General features: G+C 45.3%; 1 protein-coding gene across 8 annotated transcripts in view; it reads left to right on the plus strand.

Annotated features, from left to right (window-relative positions):
• The first annotated feature begins 235 nt into the window (after positions 1-235).
• Positions 236-20886, plus strand: part of SLC5A11 (solute carrier family 5 member 11) — a 51995-nt gene continuing 31344 nt past the window's right edge. For all 8 annotated transcript variants that reach the window (XM_032607135.1, XM_032607136.1, XM_032607137.1 and 5 more), the window contains exons 1-5: positions 236-373; positions 10313-10471; positions 14487-14558; positions 19237-19341; positions 20543-20602. In XM_032607135.1, coding sequence (XP_032463026.1) covers positions 10337-10471; positions 14487-14558; positions 19237-19341; positions 20543-20602 — 372 coding nt within the window. In that variant the 5' untranslated portion in view covers positions 236-373; positions 10313-10336. The remainder of the gene's footprint in view (positions 374-10312; positions 10472-14486; positions 14559-19236; positions 19342-20542; positions 20603-20886) is intronic.

The following is a 20886-nucleotide window of genomic DNA, read 5'->3' on the forward strand; positions in this document are numbered from 1 at the left end:
GGGCCCCCCACCAGGTGAGGAGGGAGGCCATGTGGGCGGGGCTCAGGTCAGCCCATCTTCCCTGCAGGGGCCTGCTCAGAGTTCAAGTTCAAGTTCAGGGTTCAGGGCTGGCCCGGGACCTCTCCTCTACCCCAAGGAGATCATTACGCTTTCTCTAAGCCCTGCTGTAGCCCAGGCTGGAATTTGGATTTTGACCTGCAAGGAGCCTCTCTTAGCAGGCGGTGCCGGAGGGAGGGCCACTGCCATTCTTCCAAACTCTGGCCGCGAGGGAAAAGGAGCCTAGTTTCTCCCTCCTCACAGCCACCTCTCTCTCCTTCTGCCTCAGACGCCACCGACAGGAACCAGGGCAGGTGGGCCCTGCATCCAGTGGAAGGTAAGACTCCCTACTCCCAGCCCCGCAAACTGATATCCATTCTGCAAACTGCGGAAGCCGGTCTGGGGACCGGAGGCAGTGCTGGCAGGAAGGACGGGGTGAGGGGTGCACAGCTCCTCTCCTCGGGAGAGGGCTTGTCGAGGCAAACGGAGTGTGTTTGGCGGTGTGGGTACAGCCAGCGCACCAGGCATGCGAGGCTCGCAGCGCCTCCACTTAACTGAGTTCACAGACGTGGAGCTATCATTTCACCTCACTTAGCCTCCGGTTCCTTATCTGTCAAATGAGAACGTGAACCTCAGCACAGCCCAGCCCACAGGTGTGGTGGACTCACGAGGACCCAAGAGATAAGCAGGTGAAAAATACCTACAAAGAACAACAAAAGCCTGGGGGATGTGTGACTGCCAAGCAAAGCAAATATGCCAGACACGTGCTGAGAGCCTCACATCCTGGGCCTGGTCTGGCTGGCCCAGCCACTGTAACTCACAGACGGAGGCTGAGAGCCGTTAAGAAACGTGCCCAAGCTTGCACAGGTAGCGGGGAGGCAAAGCTGAGACCCAACTCCCACGGCCGGCCGTGAGCTTATACACAAGGTCTGCTTTTCAAATGATGTCTTGATAACCGATTCCGGGGAAACGACCAAGAGAGACGCCCTCCTCCAAAAGGGCAACCTGAGGATATGACTTTGGCTGTGGTGGGGTTTGGGGGTGTGTGTCACAATTGCAGGCTGAGAAAATTCCACATTCGTTTGCTATACAAGGGTTTATTGAGTGCCTGCTTTGAGGACACAACGTGAGCGAGACGGACAGGGTCCCTGCCTTCGCGGAGCTTACGGTAGAGTGGGAACGGGAGGTAATGAGAGAATCGTACAAATCAAATGTCCTGCTTGATTCAACGGTTATGGGAAGTCATGTTTGCTATGATGGCAAATCATTTAGGGATCCAACTTAGATTGAAGCCAAGGGAAGACTCCTCTGGGGCTGTGACAGTAGGGTGCCATCTGAAGGGTGAGTACGAGTTCGTCTAGCCAAGAGTGCAGGGAAGAGCGTTGCAGGCAAAGGCGGGTGGGGTGGGCGGAATGGCAAAGACCCTGAGGCAGAACTAGTGCTCAGGGATAGAAATAAGAGCAGGGTGAGATGGGGCTGGGGCCACAGCAGAGCACATCAGCAGGCCCTGATTCTTTGAGCAGGAAAAGGAACTGATCTGATTTATGTTCAAAGATCTCTCTGACTTCCACGTAAGGGGAGTGGATTCCAAGGAAGCAAGAGTGTCATTGGGAAGGCAAGATGGGAGATTCTTCCAGTGACGGTGGCTTGAATGAAAGCAATAAAAGTAAAGGTGAGGGGAAATGCATAGACTGCAGCTCTGCTTTAGAAGTAGAACAGAACGGGATTAGAGGTCAATAGATTCTGGGAGTTGAGCAAGAGACACCATAATGTCTTTGATGGTATGTTTGCGAGCCCCGGCATCCTTGGTGCTTAGACATGGTGGCCAGCACGTAGGAGGTGCTCACAGACCATTGCATGAGTGAATGAATGAATGAATGAATGCAAGACCTAAGGATGACTCTCGGGTTTCTGGCCTGAGCAGCAGGGTAGATGAGGTAGCCATTTAGTGAGAAGGGAAAGACTGGCTGCTCTTGAAGATTGTGGTCTCCGAGTTGGATGTATTACGTTTGAGATGCCGACTGGGCATCCGTGAGAGATTCCACGCCGGCATTTGGATGGACAGGCCTGGGGCTCAGAAGGTGTTCTTGTGACATCTATTCTCTCTAGGAATCAAGAGACAAGGTCGTCACTGAAAGGGGGAGGCGGGTGGAGGAGAAACCTCACCTGGCTCCCTGGTACTCACACCCGCTAACCTCCTGAGCCAGACCCTACCGTGCCCATTGTTTCCTTCCTAGTGACCGGAGAGGTGGCTCCTTCTAACAGGCTTGGGAGAGTCCCAGCCTCTGCTTCAGCACAGTAGACCCCTGGAATCTGTCCTCTGGCCCTTTTTTCTAGAGACCCATTCCTAATGAACCACATAACATCAGCCGGTTGAGCAGACCAGAGGTGGTCCTCCTGTGGCCCTCGCTTCTGCAGTTTTAGGCTCTGACAGCTCCGCTCAGCCTGACAGAACTGACCCCCTCCCTCTGATTGGGCTCCGTCTACCACCAGCCTCTCTGGGCATCTTGGACTTGAGCCAAAGGCCAGGCTTGTGGCTGAGGAAGGAGGCAGTTACCTCCACAAAGGAGTGGAAGGAAAGGGTGTGAGTGTCTGCCGGCCCTGTGCAGGCCCTTGTTGTTACCTCTGGAATTTTCCCTGCCAAGGGCGAACGTGCCGAGCAGTGGTTAGGAACTTGCAGGTCAAGCCCCGGTTGGAAGCCCCGGTTCAGTCATTTACCAGTGGCATGACCTTGGGGCCCCAGCTTGGGCTTTGTTTTCCCCACCTGTTCAGTGGGGTTAACCAGAGACCTGACCTCTTAGGGGTGCGGTGTGCTTAAAGTGAGATTCACACACGTAGGGGCCAGGGTCTGCGTGACCACAAAGTCCACGCTCTTTTTCTTTTTTCCTCCGAGAAGGATGGAGTCAGACCAAGTATTCTGGACCTGATCACGTTCTATAACGAACTCGATTAATGCTTTTAGCAAAACTGTGACATAGGTCTGATTAATATCCCCATTTTATAGATGGGAAAACTGAGCCTCAGAGAGCTTATTTGCCCAAGATCACGGAGCTAGTAAGTGGCAGAGCTGGGATTTGAACCGGGCAATGCAGTGCTAACATCTTTACACTTGATCGCAGTGCATCTATTTCCCGGGGAGTTTTTGCCTGTAATTAAACTTTGTAATTAGGTGGTCATTGTCATCTTTAGCCAGTGCAGACTCCTTCCCTGGTTTTTCTCTCTGTCTCTTTCATTTTCTGTCCCTGCTAATGTGTTTGCTGTTCTTCAGCAAATAGGCCTGCATCCTGGCAAAATAGTTGGTACTATTTTCTGTCTCAGAATGTATTTAATATACACATATGGTTTTATGCTGTAAATCTTTATCCGCTTGTTCCTTTTTCTTCGATCATGAAATGTTTCAGATGCATACATGTTGTAGAGGATACTGTAGCCCCACCAGCGCACACACACGCAGGAGACGGCCTCAGCAACCGAACGCAGGGAATACAGTCAGACCCCTCACCTTGCTGTGGATGTGCTTCCCCATCCCTGCCTCTCACTGGGGAAAAGTTCCACATCTGCTCTGGCAAATTATGTAAGCGGCTGAAAGGAAAGGGGTGAGCAGCCGTCTCTGCTTGCTGAGTTTCCTGTGTTCCTTAGCCAATGGGCAACTGCAAGGGTAAGGTGTTCTTGCAAACAGGGCCGTTGTTACAACGCCCGCTTTACCTAGACTCCTGTCAACCCTGGCCTCCCACAGGGGAGGGTCCCTCCCAGGAGGTGAAGCCCTCCCGGGGCAGTGCAACTGGTGGCTCTGGGCACACAAGGAGCTGCAAGGGGCTGAGTGAGATCTCTCGAGGATGGGGGGGCCACATCCACAGTAATCACCACTTTGTCCTCCATGCCTAGCACAGAGCCTGGCACACAGCCGGTGCCTAATAAATGTTTGTGGAAAAGAAACAAGTAGAGGGAGGGAAGGACTGAAGGAGAGGAGGAGAGAAAGAAGGAGAGAAGGGCAGGAAGAAGGGAGGAAAAAGAGACATACCAGCTAGTATTGGATAACAATGAGCTTCGGTTCAGGGCCTGGGTTCAAATCCCACCTCTGACACTTAGTGTGACCCAGAGGCCAGTGGCACAGCCAGGACCTGAACCCAGCTCGCTGTCACTTCTTGGTGGCTCCATTTCCCACCTGTAAAATGGAGGTATAATGTGTTTGTCTCACTGGGCTGACAAGGATGAGATAAGAGGACCAATGTAAAGCGAGCTCCTGGCTTGGCACTTCAATAACTAGTGCTCACTAAGCTTTAGAGATGATCCCTGTTACGGTGACAGTGTGACTTTACTGAACGAGGGCACGTGGAGGGCTCCGCCTGGGAGCACGTGGCCGAGGCAGCAGCACTTGGGTTCCACAGCTTCTCTGGTCTGTTGTCCGAGCTCCTACTCCCACCCTGAAGACACAGCCTGTCCCTCCTGGCCGCCGGCAGGTCCCCCCCACCACTCCCTGGGACTCAGGAAGAGCCTGGAGTTGGTGCCAGCCTGCCCGGAGCGGGTGATGAATGACTTGTTTATCTGCTCCCGCCCCTCTCGGTGCCTGGCAGGCAGAGGCCTGGAAGGGGCGGCTGGGAGCTGGGCTGGACATGGGGGAGGGAGTGTCACCAGGCTTTCTGCTGCCCTTCCTCCTTCCTTCCTCCCCTTCCTCCCTTTCAGACCTGTGGGGTTCTAGAACAAGCTGCCCCACTCCCCATTTCAACATCTTAATTCAACACTTTAAATTGCTTCCTCCAGTCCTAGGCCTCATCCTCCCCAAGTCCCCTGTTTTAGAAGCAGCAAAGTACTTCAAAGCAGTTGGACTGTTTGAAAATGCAGGCTCCGAACCCTCCTACGCTGTTGGTGGGAATGTAAACTGGTGCAGCCACTGTGGAGAACAGTAGGCAGGTTCCCCCAAAACTAAAAATGGAGTTATCATGTGATCCAGCAATCCCACTCCTGGGCATATATTCAGAGAAAACTCTAATTCGAAAAGATACAATGCACCTCAGTGTTCATAGCAGCACTGTTTACAATAGCTAAGACGTGGAAGCAACCTAATTGTCCATCAACAGAGGAATGGATAAGGAAGTGGTATATATATACAATGGAGTACTACTCAGCCATAAAAAAGAACGAAATAAAGCCATCTGCAGCAACATGGATGGACCTAGAGATGATCAGACTAAGTGAAGTAAGTTGGAGAAAGACAAATATCATATGACATCACTTATATGTGGAATCTAAAACAATGATACAAATGAACTTATATACGAAACAGAAATAGACCCACAGACATAGAAAACAAACATGGTTACCAAAGGGGAAAGGGAAGAGAGAAATTAGGAGTTTGGGATTAACAGATACACACTACTATATATAAAATAGATAAACAACAAGAACCTGTTGTATAGGACAGGGAAGTATATTCAATATCTTGTAATGACCTCTAATGGAAAAGAATCTGAAAAAAGATATATATATATATATATATATATATATATATATATATATATATGAATATATATACTCATATGAATCACTTTGCTGTATACCAGAAACTAACACAATATTGTAAATCAACTATACTTTAATAATTTTTTTTTTTTTTTTGCGGTACGCGGGCCTCTCACTGTTGTGGCCCCTCCCGTCGCGGAGCACAGGCTCCGAACGTGCAGGCTCAGCGGCCATGGCTCACGGGCCCAGCCGCTCCGCGACATGTGGGATCTTCCCGGACCGGAGCACAAACCCGTGTCCCCTGCATCAGCAGGTGGACTCTCAACCACTGCTCCACCAGGGAAGCCTTTTAATAATTTTTTAAAAATCATGGCAAAAAAAGAAAGAAAACGCAGGCTCTGAAATCAGACAGATCTGGATTTGAGTCCTGCCTTGGGCACTCAGTCATGTGACACCACTTCCTTGGCTGTGGAATAGCAATAAGAACACTACCTACCTAACAGGCGCTTCACCCCTGAGTCAGCCTTAAGGACCATCTACCCTGTCCTCCCCAAGCCTCCAGAATCAGTCTCCTGGTTAGACCCTCATTTATGAACCTCTACTTCCACCCTAGGGAGGGTCTCCAGCACCAGTCTTCCCTTTCTACTTTTTCCCTACAAGTTCTCTGGTTCGTTTAGGTTATTACCGTCCCATTGGACAGACAACAATGATCATAACACCTAGGCCTGACTGAGGCAGGGAGGGCTGAGGGGTGATCTGAGGTAGAATTGGGGCTTCCACTACGCACTCCTGCATTCGAGTGGGGTAAGTGAGTTGGGTTTGCCTGATACTGGCAAGTCTATATTCCCTCCTTCCCTCCTTCTCTTGTCTGTTCATCTCTGGATGAGAGCTATGGATCAGTGATTGCTTGAGTCTTCTCACAGGTCTGAGAAGCTGTGAGCATTCTCTGTACTTGGCATGAGAAGGGACGTTAAAAGTTATTGAGCGCCCCCCTGAGGCTTCTTCTCTAAGCGACTGTCCAATCTTCTAGGGCTCAAACGCAGTGGTTCTCAACCCAGGGGACACTTGTGGCTCTCACAACTGTGGGAAGGGTGCTACTGGCATCTAGTGGGTAGCTACCAGGGATGCTGCTAAACATCCTACAATGCACAAGACAGCTCTTTATAATAAAGAATTATGTGATCTAAAATGCCAATAGTATTGCAGATGAAAAACTCTAAGAACAAGGAACATCCTGCCCAGGTGACCAGGCCATTCTGTCTTTGGGCAGCTCTGATTAGAAGTAGGAAACTATCCCCAGTTCTCCCCCTCTCTCTCGCTTACCCTGTTAATTAATCTCCAGGTCCTACCGATTCTAACCCAAATTATTTCTCTAATGCACTTTCTCTCACCCTCCATATACTTCATCTCAAGTCTGGGCTATTTCAAAATACCCTTCCCGCCCACCTTTCTTGCTTGCAGTCAAGCCTCTCCTGCCCTGCCCCACTTCCACCACCTTGTTCAAAATTCTTCAGTAGCATTTCTTAACCTAGAGCAGAGGGGTGCCACAGAGGCATTGCTGCCTAGCGGGAGATGTTTTGAAATTTTATCAGATATTTTTGGTTGTCACAATGACTTGGGGTACCATGGCTTGGTGGAGACCAGAGGTGCTAGACACCTTGAAATTCACAGAACTTCCCCAAGCAACCAGGACTTTCAGATGTCCCACCTGACCTTCATGCAGGCGAAAAACATGCTTACAATTATCCGAGAGTAGAACCAGTTTGCACAAAACACAAAGTGTTGGCTGTTGTTTTTTTTTACATTCAAAAAATAGCACAGGGAACTATATTCAATATCTTATAATAACCTATAATGGAAAAGAAGCTGAAAAAGAATATTTATCACTTTGCTATACACCTGAAACTAGCACAACATTGTAAATTAACTTCACTTCATTTAAAAAAATGGTTTAAAAAAAATGTACCTGCTTTTTATTTTCACCAAGCTGTCTCTGATATTTCTCAGAGGGCTCTATCTTAAGTTAAAAGCATGGTATATCGTGGGAGTTGTTTGGACTTCTTCATAACATTTAAAATCACAAAGCATTTTTCACAAATTTAAACATTCTGGTGTTCCTCTGTAAATTCATGCTTTATTCTGTGCTTCTGGAATAGAATGGATTCCTATTTTCTTATTTCTCTTAAATTAAAAATTTATTCAGTATAATAGGTAAAGTGATCTGACTGTCCCTTTGAGTCTTGCAGTGGAGTCAGATGGAGCAGTTACATTTTGGATTATCCATCATTTTAATCATAAATTGCTTCTATTTCTCTTTTATAATAGAGTTAGAGCACTGTATTGATTTTTAAAAAAATTATGTGTGTAGGTAGGTAACACTAACTATGAAGTTCATCTCCGTTTTCAGTAAAAGGAATATTACAAAATATTTGTTATAAAAACAGAGAATGGGGCTTCCCTGGTGGTGCAGTGGTTGGGAATCTACCTGCCAATGCAGGGGACACGGGTTTGAGCCCTGGTCCAGGAAGATCCCACATGCAACAGAGCAACTAAGCCCATGAGCCACGATTACTGAGCCTGTGTGCTACAGCTACTGACGCCCACTCACCTAGAGCCCGTGCTCCACAGCAAGAGAAGCCACCGCAATGAGAAGCCCGCGCACCGCAACGAAGAATAGCCCCCGCTTGCCACAACTAGAGGAAGCCCGCGTGCAGCAACGAAGACCCAACGCAGTCAAAAATAATTAAATAAATTTTAAAATGCTCAATTAAAAATTTAAAAACATAAAAACGGGATGATATCTGAAGATGATGACAACTGATGTTATCTTTGAAAATTACTGACCTTACAGAATCCTTTGAATGACATCAAAGGCCTGGTATAATGTTTTCATAGCATTATACGAGCCTCACTGCCCATCTCCCTCCTTCCAATCTTACTTAATACTCAGGCAAGAATCTGATGGTTCCTTAAGCATGACATGTTTTTTCACACCTCAATGTCTGTAGATACTATTGTCTTGGCCTGGAATGCTCTCTCATACCCGCTTATGCTGTGTAGGACCACCCACTCATTCTTCAAAACCCAGCTCATATGCTACCATCTGGATTTCTCCATGTAAAATTAGGTGGTCTTTACCTCATTGTACATTGTAGAAAATTAGTAATATTAATAATAGCAGATACAATTTACTGAACACAGCTGTGCGTGGCACTGTTCTTAACACTTCACAGGTACAAGCTCACAGCAATCTATGAAATGTAAACTCTTATTGCCCCATTTTGCAGATGGGAATGCTAAGGTTTTGAGAAGTTAGGGAATTTGTCCAAGTTCTCAGGATCGGTAAGTGGGGGAGCCAGCTTGATGACTCCTAAGCTTGAATCGTTAATACCTCTACCTCTATGTACCTCCACTGTATGAAACATCACGTTGTGTTATTATCTGAGTGGGTTTACCCATTATTGGGGTGCACATCATAGAGGGCAGGACTGAGTTTTTCATTCCTGAACCCCTAGAGGCTGACACCTCCAGAGTGGAGTCATCTTAACACAGAAGTAAGTCAAAGCCCAAATCGCTTATAGTAAAAAAATTACCCTTGAGAATTGTATTAGTTTCCAATTGCTGCTGTAACAAATTACCACAAACTTAGTGGCTTCAAACAACACAAGTTCATTATCTTACAGTTCTGGAAGTCAGAAGTTCTCAATGGGTCTTACTGCACTAAAGTCAAGGTGAGAGTAAGGCTCACTTCCTTCTGGATGCTCTAGGGGAGAATCCATTAATTTGCTTTTTCTAGCTTCTAGAAGTCACCTGCATTCCTTGGCTCATGGCTCCATTACCCCATTATCAAAGCCGGCAACATCACGCCAAATCCTTCTCACACTCTCATCTCTCCGGTTCTCTCATCTAATCTCCTCTTCCACTTTTAGGGACCCTAGTGATTGCATTAGTCCTGCTCAGATAAGCTCCCTATTAAAAGGGAAGCTGACTAGCAACCTTAATTACATCTGCAAATGTAATTGTCCTTTGTCATATAGCGTAACACATTCACAGGCTCTGGGGATTAGGATGTAAACATCTTTGAGGGGTACATGATTCTACCCACCACAGGAATCCCTTAAATTGCCCAAGGAAGTGCAATATACTGAGAAATACTTTAAGATACTGGTTCAAAACATGGATTCTGGAGCAAGATTATTAGCCTTCAAATCCCAGCTCTACCACTTGAACTGTGTTACCTTAGGCAAGTTAGTTAACTTCTCTGTGCCTCAGTTTTGCCAGCTGTAAGATGGTATGATAGCAACAGTGCCCACTTCACAGGTTTATAAACACTTAGGATGATGCCTGGCATGTAGTAAGTACTATATAAGTGTTTATTAAATATATGCATTTTATGGGCATATCCAGCAGTGAAACAAGATTGTATTGACTCACTGAGCCTCTGACAAAATTGCTGGCTTGACTTTCACCCAGCAGTGAGGTACCTGGGGAACAGAGACTGACGCAGGTGTCTTGTTTTTCTCTCACTCCCGGGTATGTGGAAGAGGGTGGTGAAACATCTGTACTACTTAAATTGTGTATTCTTCTTTGTATTTTGCCAAGTGAGTGGTTGGATTGGTAAACATTAACTGTAGATTTGACGTGACTTCCTTGTAAATGTTTGCTGAGTGAGTGAGTGGGTGGATGCATCTGCCTTCCCGAGGTTGTCTCCTCCACGTGTGTCCTCTTGCTTGGATGTCCCAAGGAGGCAGCCACGGAAAGGGTGAGAAGAGTGGCACCAGGTCCTGGCATCTGACACACATTTGCGCTTCCACAGGGGTGAGAGAGTTCATTCAGGACCATGGAGAGCAGCCCCAGCAGCCCTCAGCCCACGCCGTCAGATCCCCTGGAGGCATTTCCCCAGAGGACTCTGGAACCAGGTGACATCGCAGTGCTGGTTCTGTACTTCCTCTTTGTCCTGGCCGTTGGACTATGGGTAAGCCAGGTCAGGGGGAGGGGAAGTGGCTGGGGTGTGGTGACAGACTAGCTCAAGGTCACACGGTAATCAGAACTTTTATTATTTTTATTTCTGGCCGTGCCACACGGCATGTGGGTTCTTAGTTCCCCGACCAGGGATCGAACCCGTGCCTCCTATAGTGGAAGCGCAGAGTCCTAGCCACTGGACCGCCAGGAAATTTCCTAATCAGAACTTTAATACTTAAAGAATGCGTTGAGTATCAACTGTGTGTCAAGTACCTTGTTAGGCACTTTCATTCATGTTATCTCTTGTAATTTGCACAGGTCGCTATGAAGAAGGTACTATTGCTATACCCCATTTTATAGATAAGAAAACCGAGGCTCAAAGAATTTAAGTTCCTTATTCTGTTAGTAAGTTAGGAGAGCTGAGGTTAGAATCCATATCCTTCACTTTGAAGCCCATGCTCTTTATTTTTTTTTATTTTTTTTTATTTTTTGAAGCCCATGCTCTTTAAAAAGTAGTTTTGTTTTTTTAAAGGCAGTGAAATAAGAACAACTTAAAATGACACACAGTGAAAAGTCTTACTACTACCCTTCCCTCCACAGGCAACCACTGTTATTAACTTTTTAGTACATTAGTGTATTCTTCCAGAGTTTCTTTAGGTAAATCCAAGCAAATATTAATGTGTATATTTCCCTCATTCTTAAATAGAAGGTAGCTTATTATACATACCGTTTTTTACTTTGATATGTTTCACTGATCAGTGTCTCCTGGATATCTTTTCATATCAGTATATGGACGCTTCTGCATCTTCTTAAAAGTTGACCAGTACTAACGCACCATTGTAAAGCAATTATACTCCAGTAAAGGTGTTGAAAAAAAAAGTTGCCCAGTATTCCATAGATGATGATACTGCAATTTATTTAACCTGTTCCTTGCTGAGGGTCATTTGGATTTTTCCCCATCTCTTAACACTAAAATTTATGCCGTAATGAACAAGTCTTGGACACATTATTTTGGATGTATACAACTATAATGTAGGATAAATTCCCTGTAGTGGAATCGTCAGGTTAAAGGATATATGTATTTGTAATTATGATAGCTTGTGTCAAATTGCCCTCCTTAGGTTTAGTGCCAATCTGCACAAAATCATTAAACGTATGAAAGTCACATTTTCACATCCACAGCAACACTGCATTGTCAAACTTTTTCATTTTTGCCAAACTGACAGGGAAACACAATATCTCAATGTACTATCTTATAATCAGTGAGGCTAAAATAAACATCCTTACATATGTTTAAGAACTACTTGTTTCCTTTATGTGAAGTATGGCTTCATTTTTTTCCCATTTTCATTAAGTTCTTGCTCTTATTCTTATCAATTTCTAGGAATGCTTTACCTATTAAAGAGACAGTAACTTTGGGATAAAGGATAGTGCAGAGGAGGTGCTGCTATCTGATTTTCAGGTCAAATGACTTGAAAACTGTAGCCTACTGAGGTGTCCCCACTTCAGTTTGACTATTTGTAGATCATTTCTCTACTCTTACCCCTTAGCTTTCCCTGCTCCAGATCAATCAGGGGATAAAAGTACTGGCCATCCCAAAGACCATGGATCTGATATTGAGATGGGTGAGATGTTGTTAAGGGTCAGGGCTTTTAGTTATCTATCTATCTATCTATCTATCTATTTATTTATTTATTTATTGTCATGCTGCCTGGCTTGCGGGATCTTAGTTCCCTGACCAGGAATCGAACCTGGGGCCCCGGCAGTGAAAGTGCTGAGTCCTAACCACTGGACCGCCAGGGAATTCCCAAGAGTCAGGGCTTTTGATTCAGACAGGTTTGAGATCAGGATTAGGTGTAGGGGTAGAGTTAGGGTGCGGGTTAGAGTTCCTGGGAATCTATATTTTCACAAGAGAACTGGGAGACTCTGATGTATTACTAGTTTTTGCAGTCATGGATTTAGACGATCCCTTTTAGCACGAGGAGTTCTTTACTCTTGGAAAATACTTCCTGTGTCAGGGTTCAGCAGGAATGAGCCATAGTGTCTGTTTTCTATAGTAAGATCATTTGCAGGGATGAAAAGATATCATTTCATGTCATCTCCCATCCAGTAAGACTCCTCTCACCAACACCTGCACGCAGAGGCTGGGAGAAGTTAAACCACTTATCCAAGATCACAAATAGCTACTTAGTGGTTAAAATGTCTCTGTTAAAGCACCTTTAATGCCAGGAAGCTCACTCCTAAAGAGCTCTGAAATCAGGCTGACCTAGGTTTGAGTTCCCAGCCTTCTGCTCTGTAGAAATTTGGCACTACATACATGACTTTACTTCCAAGCCACAGTTTCTTCATCTGTTAAACTGGCCTGATGACACCAACCTCATAGGAGTTGGTGAGGATTAAAATGAGATGATGCTTCAAAATGCCTAGTATAGTGTCTGTCACATAGTACTGATACTCAATGAACGATATCCATTGTGAGCTATCTATAGCTCATTGTGGCTTGTCTATACAAGCCATGAGTCTAAAACTCAAATGCCTAGGGGGATCTAGTGGGTTATTATACATCTGTGAGGCAGGGAGTGGTAGGGGCTGTGTTGACCTGAAGAGTTTATGTCTCCTTTAAGGGCATTCAGATGAAAATCTTCTTAAAAACCATGGGTCAAACAAAATATATTTGACCTAAAAAATAAACAAACTAGTGAATATAACAAAAAAGAAGTAGAATCACAGATATAGAGAACAAACTAGTGGTTACCAGTGGGGCAAGGGAAGGGCGGGAGGAGCAATACAGGGGTAGGGTGTTAAGAGGTACAAACTATTATGCATAAAATAAGCTACAGGAATATATTGTACAGGGCTTCCCTGGTGGCGCAGTGGTTAAGAATCCGCCTGCCAATGCAGAGGACACGGGTTCGAGCCCTGCTCTGGGAAGATCACACTTGCTGCGGAGCAACTAAGCCTGTGCGCCACAACTACTGAGCCTGCGCTCTAGAGCCCGCGAGCCACAACTACTGAAGCCCGCACGCCTAGAGCCTGTGCTCTGCAACAAGATAAGCACCCAGTGAGAAGCCCACACACCGCAATGAAGAATAGCCCCCGCTCGCTGCAACTAGAGAAAAGCCCACGTGCAGCAACAAAGACCCAATGCAGCCAAATAAATAAATAAATAAATAAAAAAGAATATATTGTACAATAGAGGGATATAGCCAATATTTTATAACAACTAAAATGGAGTATAGTCTTTAAAAATTTTGAATCACCATATTATATAGCTGTAAATTATGTAATATCACACATCAACTATATTTTTAAAAATTATTTATTTATTTATATTTATTTTGGCTGCGGGGTCTTCATTGCGGCATGTGGGATCTTTTAGTTACAGAATGCATGCGGGATCTAGTCCCACAACCAGGGATTGAACCCTGGCCCCCTGCACTGGGAGCGCAGTCTTATTCACTGGACTATCAGGGAAGTCATTTTTTTTTAAAGGACCTCAGAGTTTTGTACTTTTAAAATATTTCTAGTTTTTATTTTTTGGACGAGCCACGGGGCATGTGGAATCTTAGTTCCCTGACCTGAGATCGAACCCGTGCCCCCTGCAGTGGACTCGTGGAGTCTTAACCTCTGGACTGCCAGGGGAGTCCCTCAATCTTTTTTTTAATTATAGTTGAGGGACTTCCCTGGTGGTCCAGCGATTAGGACTGTGCTTTCACTGCCGAGGGTCCGGGTTTCACCCCTGGTTGGGGAACTAAGATCCCACAAACCGCATGGCAAAAAAAAAAAAAAAAAAAGTGAAGTAAGATATTTCAGGCAAACGATGTCCATGGGAAGTATCGCTCAGGGACTCCTGCAAAAAAACCAAAAACAAACAAAAACCCAAAAACAAATAAACAAAAAAAACCAAAATAAATTTGATGTCTGAGTCTGGCCTGCTGGACTCCCAGGTTATAATCTGTGGCCTAGACCATTTTGGGAGGTGTCTGATTGCTAACATTTCCCTCACCCACCCCTCTTCTTTGTTTCAGTCCACAGTGAAGACCAAAAGAGACACGGTGAAAGGCTATTTTCTAGCTGGAGGGGACATGGTGTGGTGGCCAGTAAGTAGTCTTTGGTTCAATTAAAATTACTTCTCGAAGACTCTTCAAGTGTTGATATTCTGTCTAACCTTTGCTCACTCAGGACTGTCTGGTTCCATGTTGTCTGGAAGTCACAGTCTAGACTAGAGAAGGCTTAGCTCCAACTCAAATTTGTTTGAACAAAAAGAATTCATCAGCTCACCTAAGGGAAAAACTGAGGGTTGGTCTGGTTTCAGGTATGGCAGAGTATAGGGGCCCAAGTGATAAGTAGGACCTGGTTTCTCCCTCTGTTGATCCTATCTATCTATCTATCTATCACCATTTATCTATCCGTTATTTATCTATCATCTATCTATTTCTATCTGCTTCTCTTCTTCTGGATGGGTGCTATTCCCAAACAGGCTCAACTTCATGTCAACAAGATGGTGGCCACTGCTCCAGACCTTTCATCCTCTCAAGTTCCAGCCTAGCAAGGGAAGAGCACCTGCCTCCATGGCAGTATCCCTGGAAAATATCCCATCTTTGATTGTGTCCCTTGCCCATCTCTGTGCCAATCACTGTGACCAAGGTAGTTTGATGTGCTAACTGACTCATGATGTGCTAACTGGGTCACACACTCAGTGCCTAAGCTGTGGGGCATGGAGCCTGCTCTGAGGCATATGTGATGAGAAATGAGAGGGGCTAGACTCTGAAGGAAAACTGGAGAGCATGGCTGGGACAAGGTGGAATGGGTGTTGAGAACATACATAACAAATACAACAGCCCAATTAGTATTTTCTTTTCAAGGGTAGCTAAAGGCATTACTAAATATACACACGCACACACAACATACACATGCACACAGACCTCTGCTTCCTGGGCCCTGAGTAGGGGATCAGGAATAATAACTTTATTCTTGATCTCCTAATATAAGTGTTAAATCTTTGAACTAAAAAGAGAGAAGACATCTCCCGTTTGCAGGGAGTCCAAAAGATGTAGGATGTAAGATGCAGAGATAACAGGTATATAAGTTTCTGGTCCATGAGATGTCTAAAGACAATGACTACAGTGTCCTCAAAAGATACCAAAAATGAGCTCTGGATTATATATTCAACGAATTCATTTAAAAAATTCCCTGAGGAATATGTCCAGCAGTGTGCCAAACACAGGAGACATTAGCGAGCTCGTCTTCACCCTCAAGGAGCTTGTAATCTAGTGCAGTGTTTCCCAAAATATAAGTAACATGTGCCCCATGATTTTTCAGTTGTGCACAGACAGAGCATTAAATAACATCAAATTACTTAGTGAGAACATTATTCCCTTTCCTGTTCTCTGTTAATCCTCTTGGTTACATAAAAGAAACAAAGTTTGGTACTAATATGGTTTTACCAACCTTCCAGCACTGGCTAATCTCTGTTTTTTGTTTTGTTTTGTTTTTTTGCGGTACGCGGGCCTCTCACTGTTGTGGCCTCTCCCGTCCAGAGCACAGGCTCCGGACGCACAGGCTCAGCGGCCATGGCTCATGGGCCCAGCCGCTCCGCAGCATGTGGGATCTTCCCGGACCGGGGCACGAACCTGCGTCCCCTGCATTGGCAGGCGGACTCCCAACCACTGCGCCACCAGGGAAGCCCTAATCTCTGTGTTTAAAAGAGAATGCATATATCTCTTCTATGCATATATCTCTTCTATGTAGAGCAAGTGATACTGATTTTCTACTTAAGGCTGTGGGTGCATATATATATGCATGTACTATTATATTACTAATATATTGTATTAATATCTAATACATTGACTAAATAATGTGATTCATGTATATGAGTTAAAGAAGAAGTCAATATAAAGTAAAATATTAAGTAAATAGCAGTGCAGGTACAGTGAACTTAGAGAAGGCTACAAAGGAAATATTCAGCGACAGTTTTAAGAAATCCTGCCCTAGTGGTCTCTATGAGGAGTGATGCTGAGTTCCTAAAATTCAGTAGCAATACAGCAGCCCACCTAAGTATGCCTGCTTTCGCATGTCACTTCTGGGACCATTTCTGTGCTCATACTCCTTGGATGACCCTTCCCCAGGTCAAGAAGCAAAGGGAAATTTTGGAGCTTTTTTTGCTTTCTTCACCTAAGGAGAATGATGTCAATGTGAAGGAGATGTGGTTAAGAGTTTGGGCTTTGGCTTGATAAAATGTTAACATCTATAGAAAATCAATACTAGTTCTGATAAGAATTGGTTATAGAGGTTTATGTGGTCTGTCACAGCCTTGGCCCACCTAAACACTGTCCAGGGGGCAGGTGCCTTTGTGCATATCCCATCATTTCATTTCAAGTAGCAGATGTCTGTCGCTGGTAGACAGAGTCTGATAGCGCTAAACATTTGGATCACATTATGAACTGCTCTAGTCCACAAAGCAACCTTCTGATTATAGTTTGGCTTCTCACGTAGCTTATCTACATGGAGAGGCTGTAGAGGCTAGACAATTTGAATATCTGGTTGCATACCCAGTTGTAAGTCTCACTGGAAATCAATTAGCTTTCTGCTTTTATGTGTAAATCTTAGGAGTTTTGTTAATCCAGGTCTGCCCCTGATTAATAAATCCATTTTCTCTGTAATTACTAAGTGAAAAAAAAAAAAAGAGAGAGAGAGAGAATAGGCTTTGGAACATGTACATTAGTTAGCTGTTGTTGCCTAACAAACCACCTACACATTTAGTGGCTTAAAACAGCTACAGTGTATTATTTCTAATGATTGCGTGTTTTGAGTGGGTGGTTCCTCCCCCGCTCTTTAGAGTCACTCGTGGAGCTGCGTTTAGCTGGTGGCTGGGAAGGGCTGGAAGTCCAAAATGGCCTCATCACAAATCTGGAGCTCTGGCAGGAGCTAGACTGGCTAGAAGGCAAGGACTTCACTCTCTATATATGCCTCTCATCATCTAATGGCCCGGCCCAAGGTTTTACACAAGGCATCTGATTCCAAGGGCAAAAATGCAAGCTGCAGAGCTGTTGTGTGTTGGCCTGGAAGTCACACAGTGTCACTTTCACCACATTAATAAGCCACAGGCCAGCGCAGATTCTTTATGGGAAGGGTGGAGAATCAGAGGAGCATGCAGAATGGTGTCATTGGGAATGGCAGAATAAAGATCTTTGAAATCTCCTCCTGCATAAAAGCAATGAGAACAGTGGCAAAATTGTCAAAATCATCATTTTCAGAACTCTGGAAATTGACTTAATGCTAGTATCCATCCAGGGAGCTTTAATTCAAGAAAAACAGCTGAATCTCAGTAAGAACAGGAAGTTTTGTAGGGTTTTACCTGGCTCTATTCTCATTCCCTTCTCTTCAGCTCTGCAGTAGTCTTGAAGGCCACTGGTTAGAACAGGATTGGATCTCTTTCAAAGTCCCATTCTCATATTATTGTCAGTATTTTACCCACCTTGCAGTTCCCTGGAAAGCTTCCCTTGCACAACTTGTCTTTATTTGATATGACTCAGTGATGATCTAGTGTGAGCAGCCCTTTACCCAGAGGCATTAGTTTAAAAAAAATCAGTGGCAATTGTTTGACATTGTAGCCGCCTGAGCTAGCAATAAGGGAATTAAAATGGTGCACTAGATAGTATCTATTTAACATAAATAGTAATACTCCCTAAACTGAACTACAGACTCACCACCATTCCTATCAAAATTCCAGCTGCATCCCCTCCTCTTTTTTTGCAGAAATTGACAGACCAATCCTAAAATTCAGATGGAAATGCAGGGACCCAGAATAGCCAAAACAATTTTGAAAAGGAAGAAAACAGTTGGAGGACTTATACTTCCCGATTTCAAAACTTACTACAAAGCTACAGTAATCAGGAGAGTGTGATACTGGTATAAGGATAGATCAATGGAATAGAATCAGATGAAAACCAGAGACCAGAAAGTCAATGGGAGGCACAACAGTCCTCTCACAGATAGCTCCCTCTCTGTCTCTTTCTCCCTCCTTCCCTCACCTATCTCTATCTCTGTCTCCATCTCGCTCTGTCCTCTCTTGATCTGCCTTTCTCTGCAAGTCTACCTCATTCTCCTCTCTCTCAGCAGAGTGGCAGTGATGAGTGCATAGCTGAACATGCTACTCACCTCCCCCATCCCCTTGCTACACACACACCTCCCTGGGTTACACACCCCCAGCCTAAGGGACCAGCAAATATGGTTTCCCAGTTCCAGATTCCCAGGAGAGAGAATGTAATTGGCCCAGCTTGGGCCAGGCCTGTCTCATGCAATCAACTGAGACCAGGGATTGTGGTCATCAATTACCGTCTTGGCCACTTAGATTTCTACTAGAAGGAGGGCTCTCTTCTTTGCTAAGTTAGAAGCAGAGTTGGGGAATAACACAGGCTTCGTGATTCTCATCCTGAAGCACTTTCTACAACACCTGTCATCCTCCCTCCCCCCCAGGGATGCTGCACACAGTTGTTCAAGTTGTGCACTGCACAACCCTAGAGGGGACACGGTTCACATCTTAGGCATCATAGATATGTGTATTTGTTATGCCAGTTTTCTAAAGGTGGAAGTAAAATAGTCTTAGGGAAGAAGAGGCTTCTGATTTCTAAAAAGTTGCTTAGATGGGCTAGGGATGGCCCTGCTTTCTCCACTTCTCCTTTTGTCTTGGTCTCTTTGGGGAATGGGAAGAACTGGTGGTGGGAAGAAGCTACACCAGGCCTTGGCTCCAAGATCTGATCTATCATCTCCCCACAGGTGGGTGCATCCTTGTTTGCCAGCAATGTTGGAAGTGGACATTTCATTGGCCTGGCAGGGTCAGGTGCTGCTGCGGGCCTTTCTGTAACTGCTTATGAATTTAATGTACGTATGTTACCAGGGCATGGACAGCCCACCCTCTACGCAGTAGGTAGATCCCAGGGAGCAGTTGTATGCATGCTCTGCTCTTTTAAAAATAGAGTGGTGCTTTATGAAAAAGCAAACAGGAATCATCAAGGGCACCCCTAGTTAACAAAAATCAGTTTGATCTGCAAGTCCCAGGCCTCCCTGTGTTTACTTGATGGGAGCCCATAAGGCAAATACATGTGTGAAGAAGGCTCAGAGTCTCTCCCACGTGGATGCAGAAGATAGAAGGTTTTGTGGGACTGGAGGGTGTTTCTGTATATTAGATATCAATTGCCCATCACAAAACTTTGTGGTTCAGTGGTTCTTGATCCTTTTGCCACCCCACAGGTACCCAAGAGATAAGACACACTCTTCTATGTAGCAGGATGATTTTCACTTAGTGGGAAGGGATGCACTTAGTAGTAGTGATCTTCATCTTCATAATGACTCACATTTTTTAAGCACTTACTCTGTGCCACAGACTTAAGTACACCACATACATCATCATATTACAGGATTCAATTACAGACTAGAACCAGACTGCCTGGGTTCACATCTGGGCTCTAAAACTTATAAGCTGTGTGACCTTGGGCAAGTTACTAGATCTCTCTGAGCCTCATGTATAAAACAGAGATAATGATGATACCTGCCATATCGAGTCATTGAGAGGATTAAATGAATTCATGCTTATAAAGTGTGCACAGGAATGCCTGGTGTATCGTAAGTGCTCAGTAAGCATCATCTCACTGATTTCCTTCCAACAACCAGGTGGGGGCAGTTACTCCCATTTCACAGGTGAGAAGAGTGAGTCTCAGAGACCTGTATAAACTCTTCCAGCATCACCAGAGTGATCATCAGAGTGGCCTGCCGGAACTCACAGGCTTGATTTAACCCCAGCCCAAGGAGGGGAGGGAACACAAGGGGACGAAGGGGGACACTCAAGGTTTAGGACACACAGCACTGGGGGCCACAAAGAGCTTCTAGTTCCATTCTGCCCTACTTCATCCCTGTGTCCTATGTAAACATGAAAATGTGACAGCCCAGGGAGGGTGAGCTACTCAGTAAGTAAGAGATGGAGCCAGAGGCAGATGAGGCCAGGTTCCATCTGGACACGGGGAAATCCGTGCTGACACCACAGTCTGGGTGGGAGCTGAATCCTGATTCCGCTTTTCCCCGGCAGGGCTTATTTTCCGTGCTGATGTTGGCCTGGATCTTCCTCCCTATCTACATCGCTGGTCAGGTGAGTCTGAGGGGGGCTGGGGTGCTATGGAACAGGAAGACCCTTCGGGAGGGTCAGCTTTGCATTCCCTCCCTCCCGCCAGCATCCTTCCCTCCCTCCTGCCTGCGGACATCCATTATACCAGCGGTCCCCAAACTTTTTTTTTTTAATTAATTAATTAATTAATTTTTGGCTGCATTGGGTCTTCGATGCTGCGCACGGGCTTTTCCCCAGCTGCGGTGAGCAGGGGCCACTCTCCATTGCAGTGCGTTTGGCACCAGGGACTGGTTTCGCGGAAGGCAATT

The sequence above is a fragment of the Phocoena sinus genome, chromosome 15 (assembly GCF_008692025.1).
Source record: "Phocoena sinus isolate mPhoSin1 chromosome 15, mPhoSin1.pri, whole genome shotgun sequence".
In the NCBI taxonomy this organism is placed as follows: domain Eukaryota; kingdom Metazoa; phylum Chordata; class Mammalia; order Artiodactyla; family Phocoenidae; genus Phocoena; species Phocoena sinus.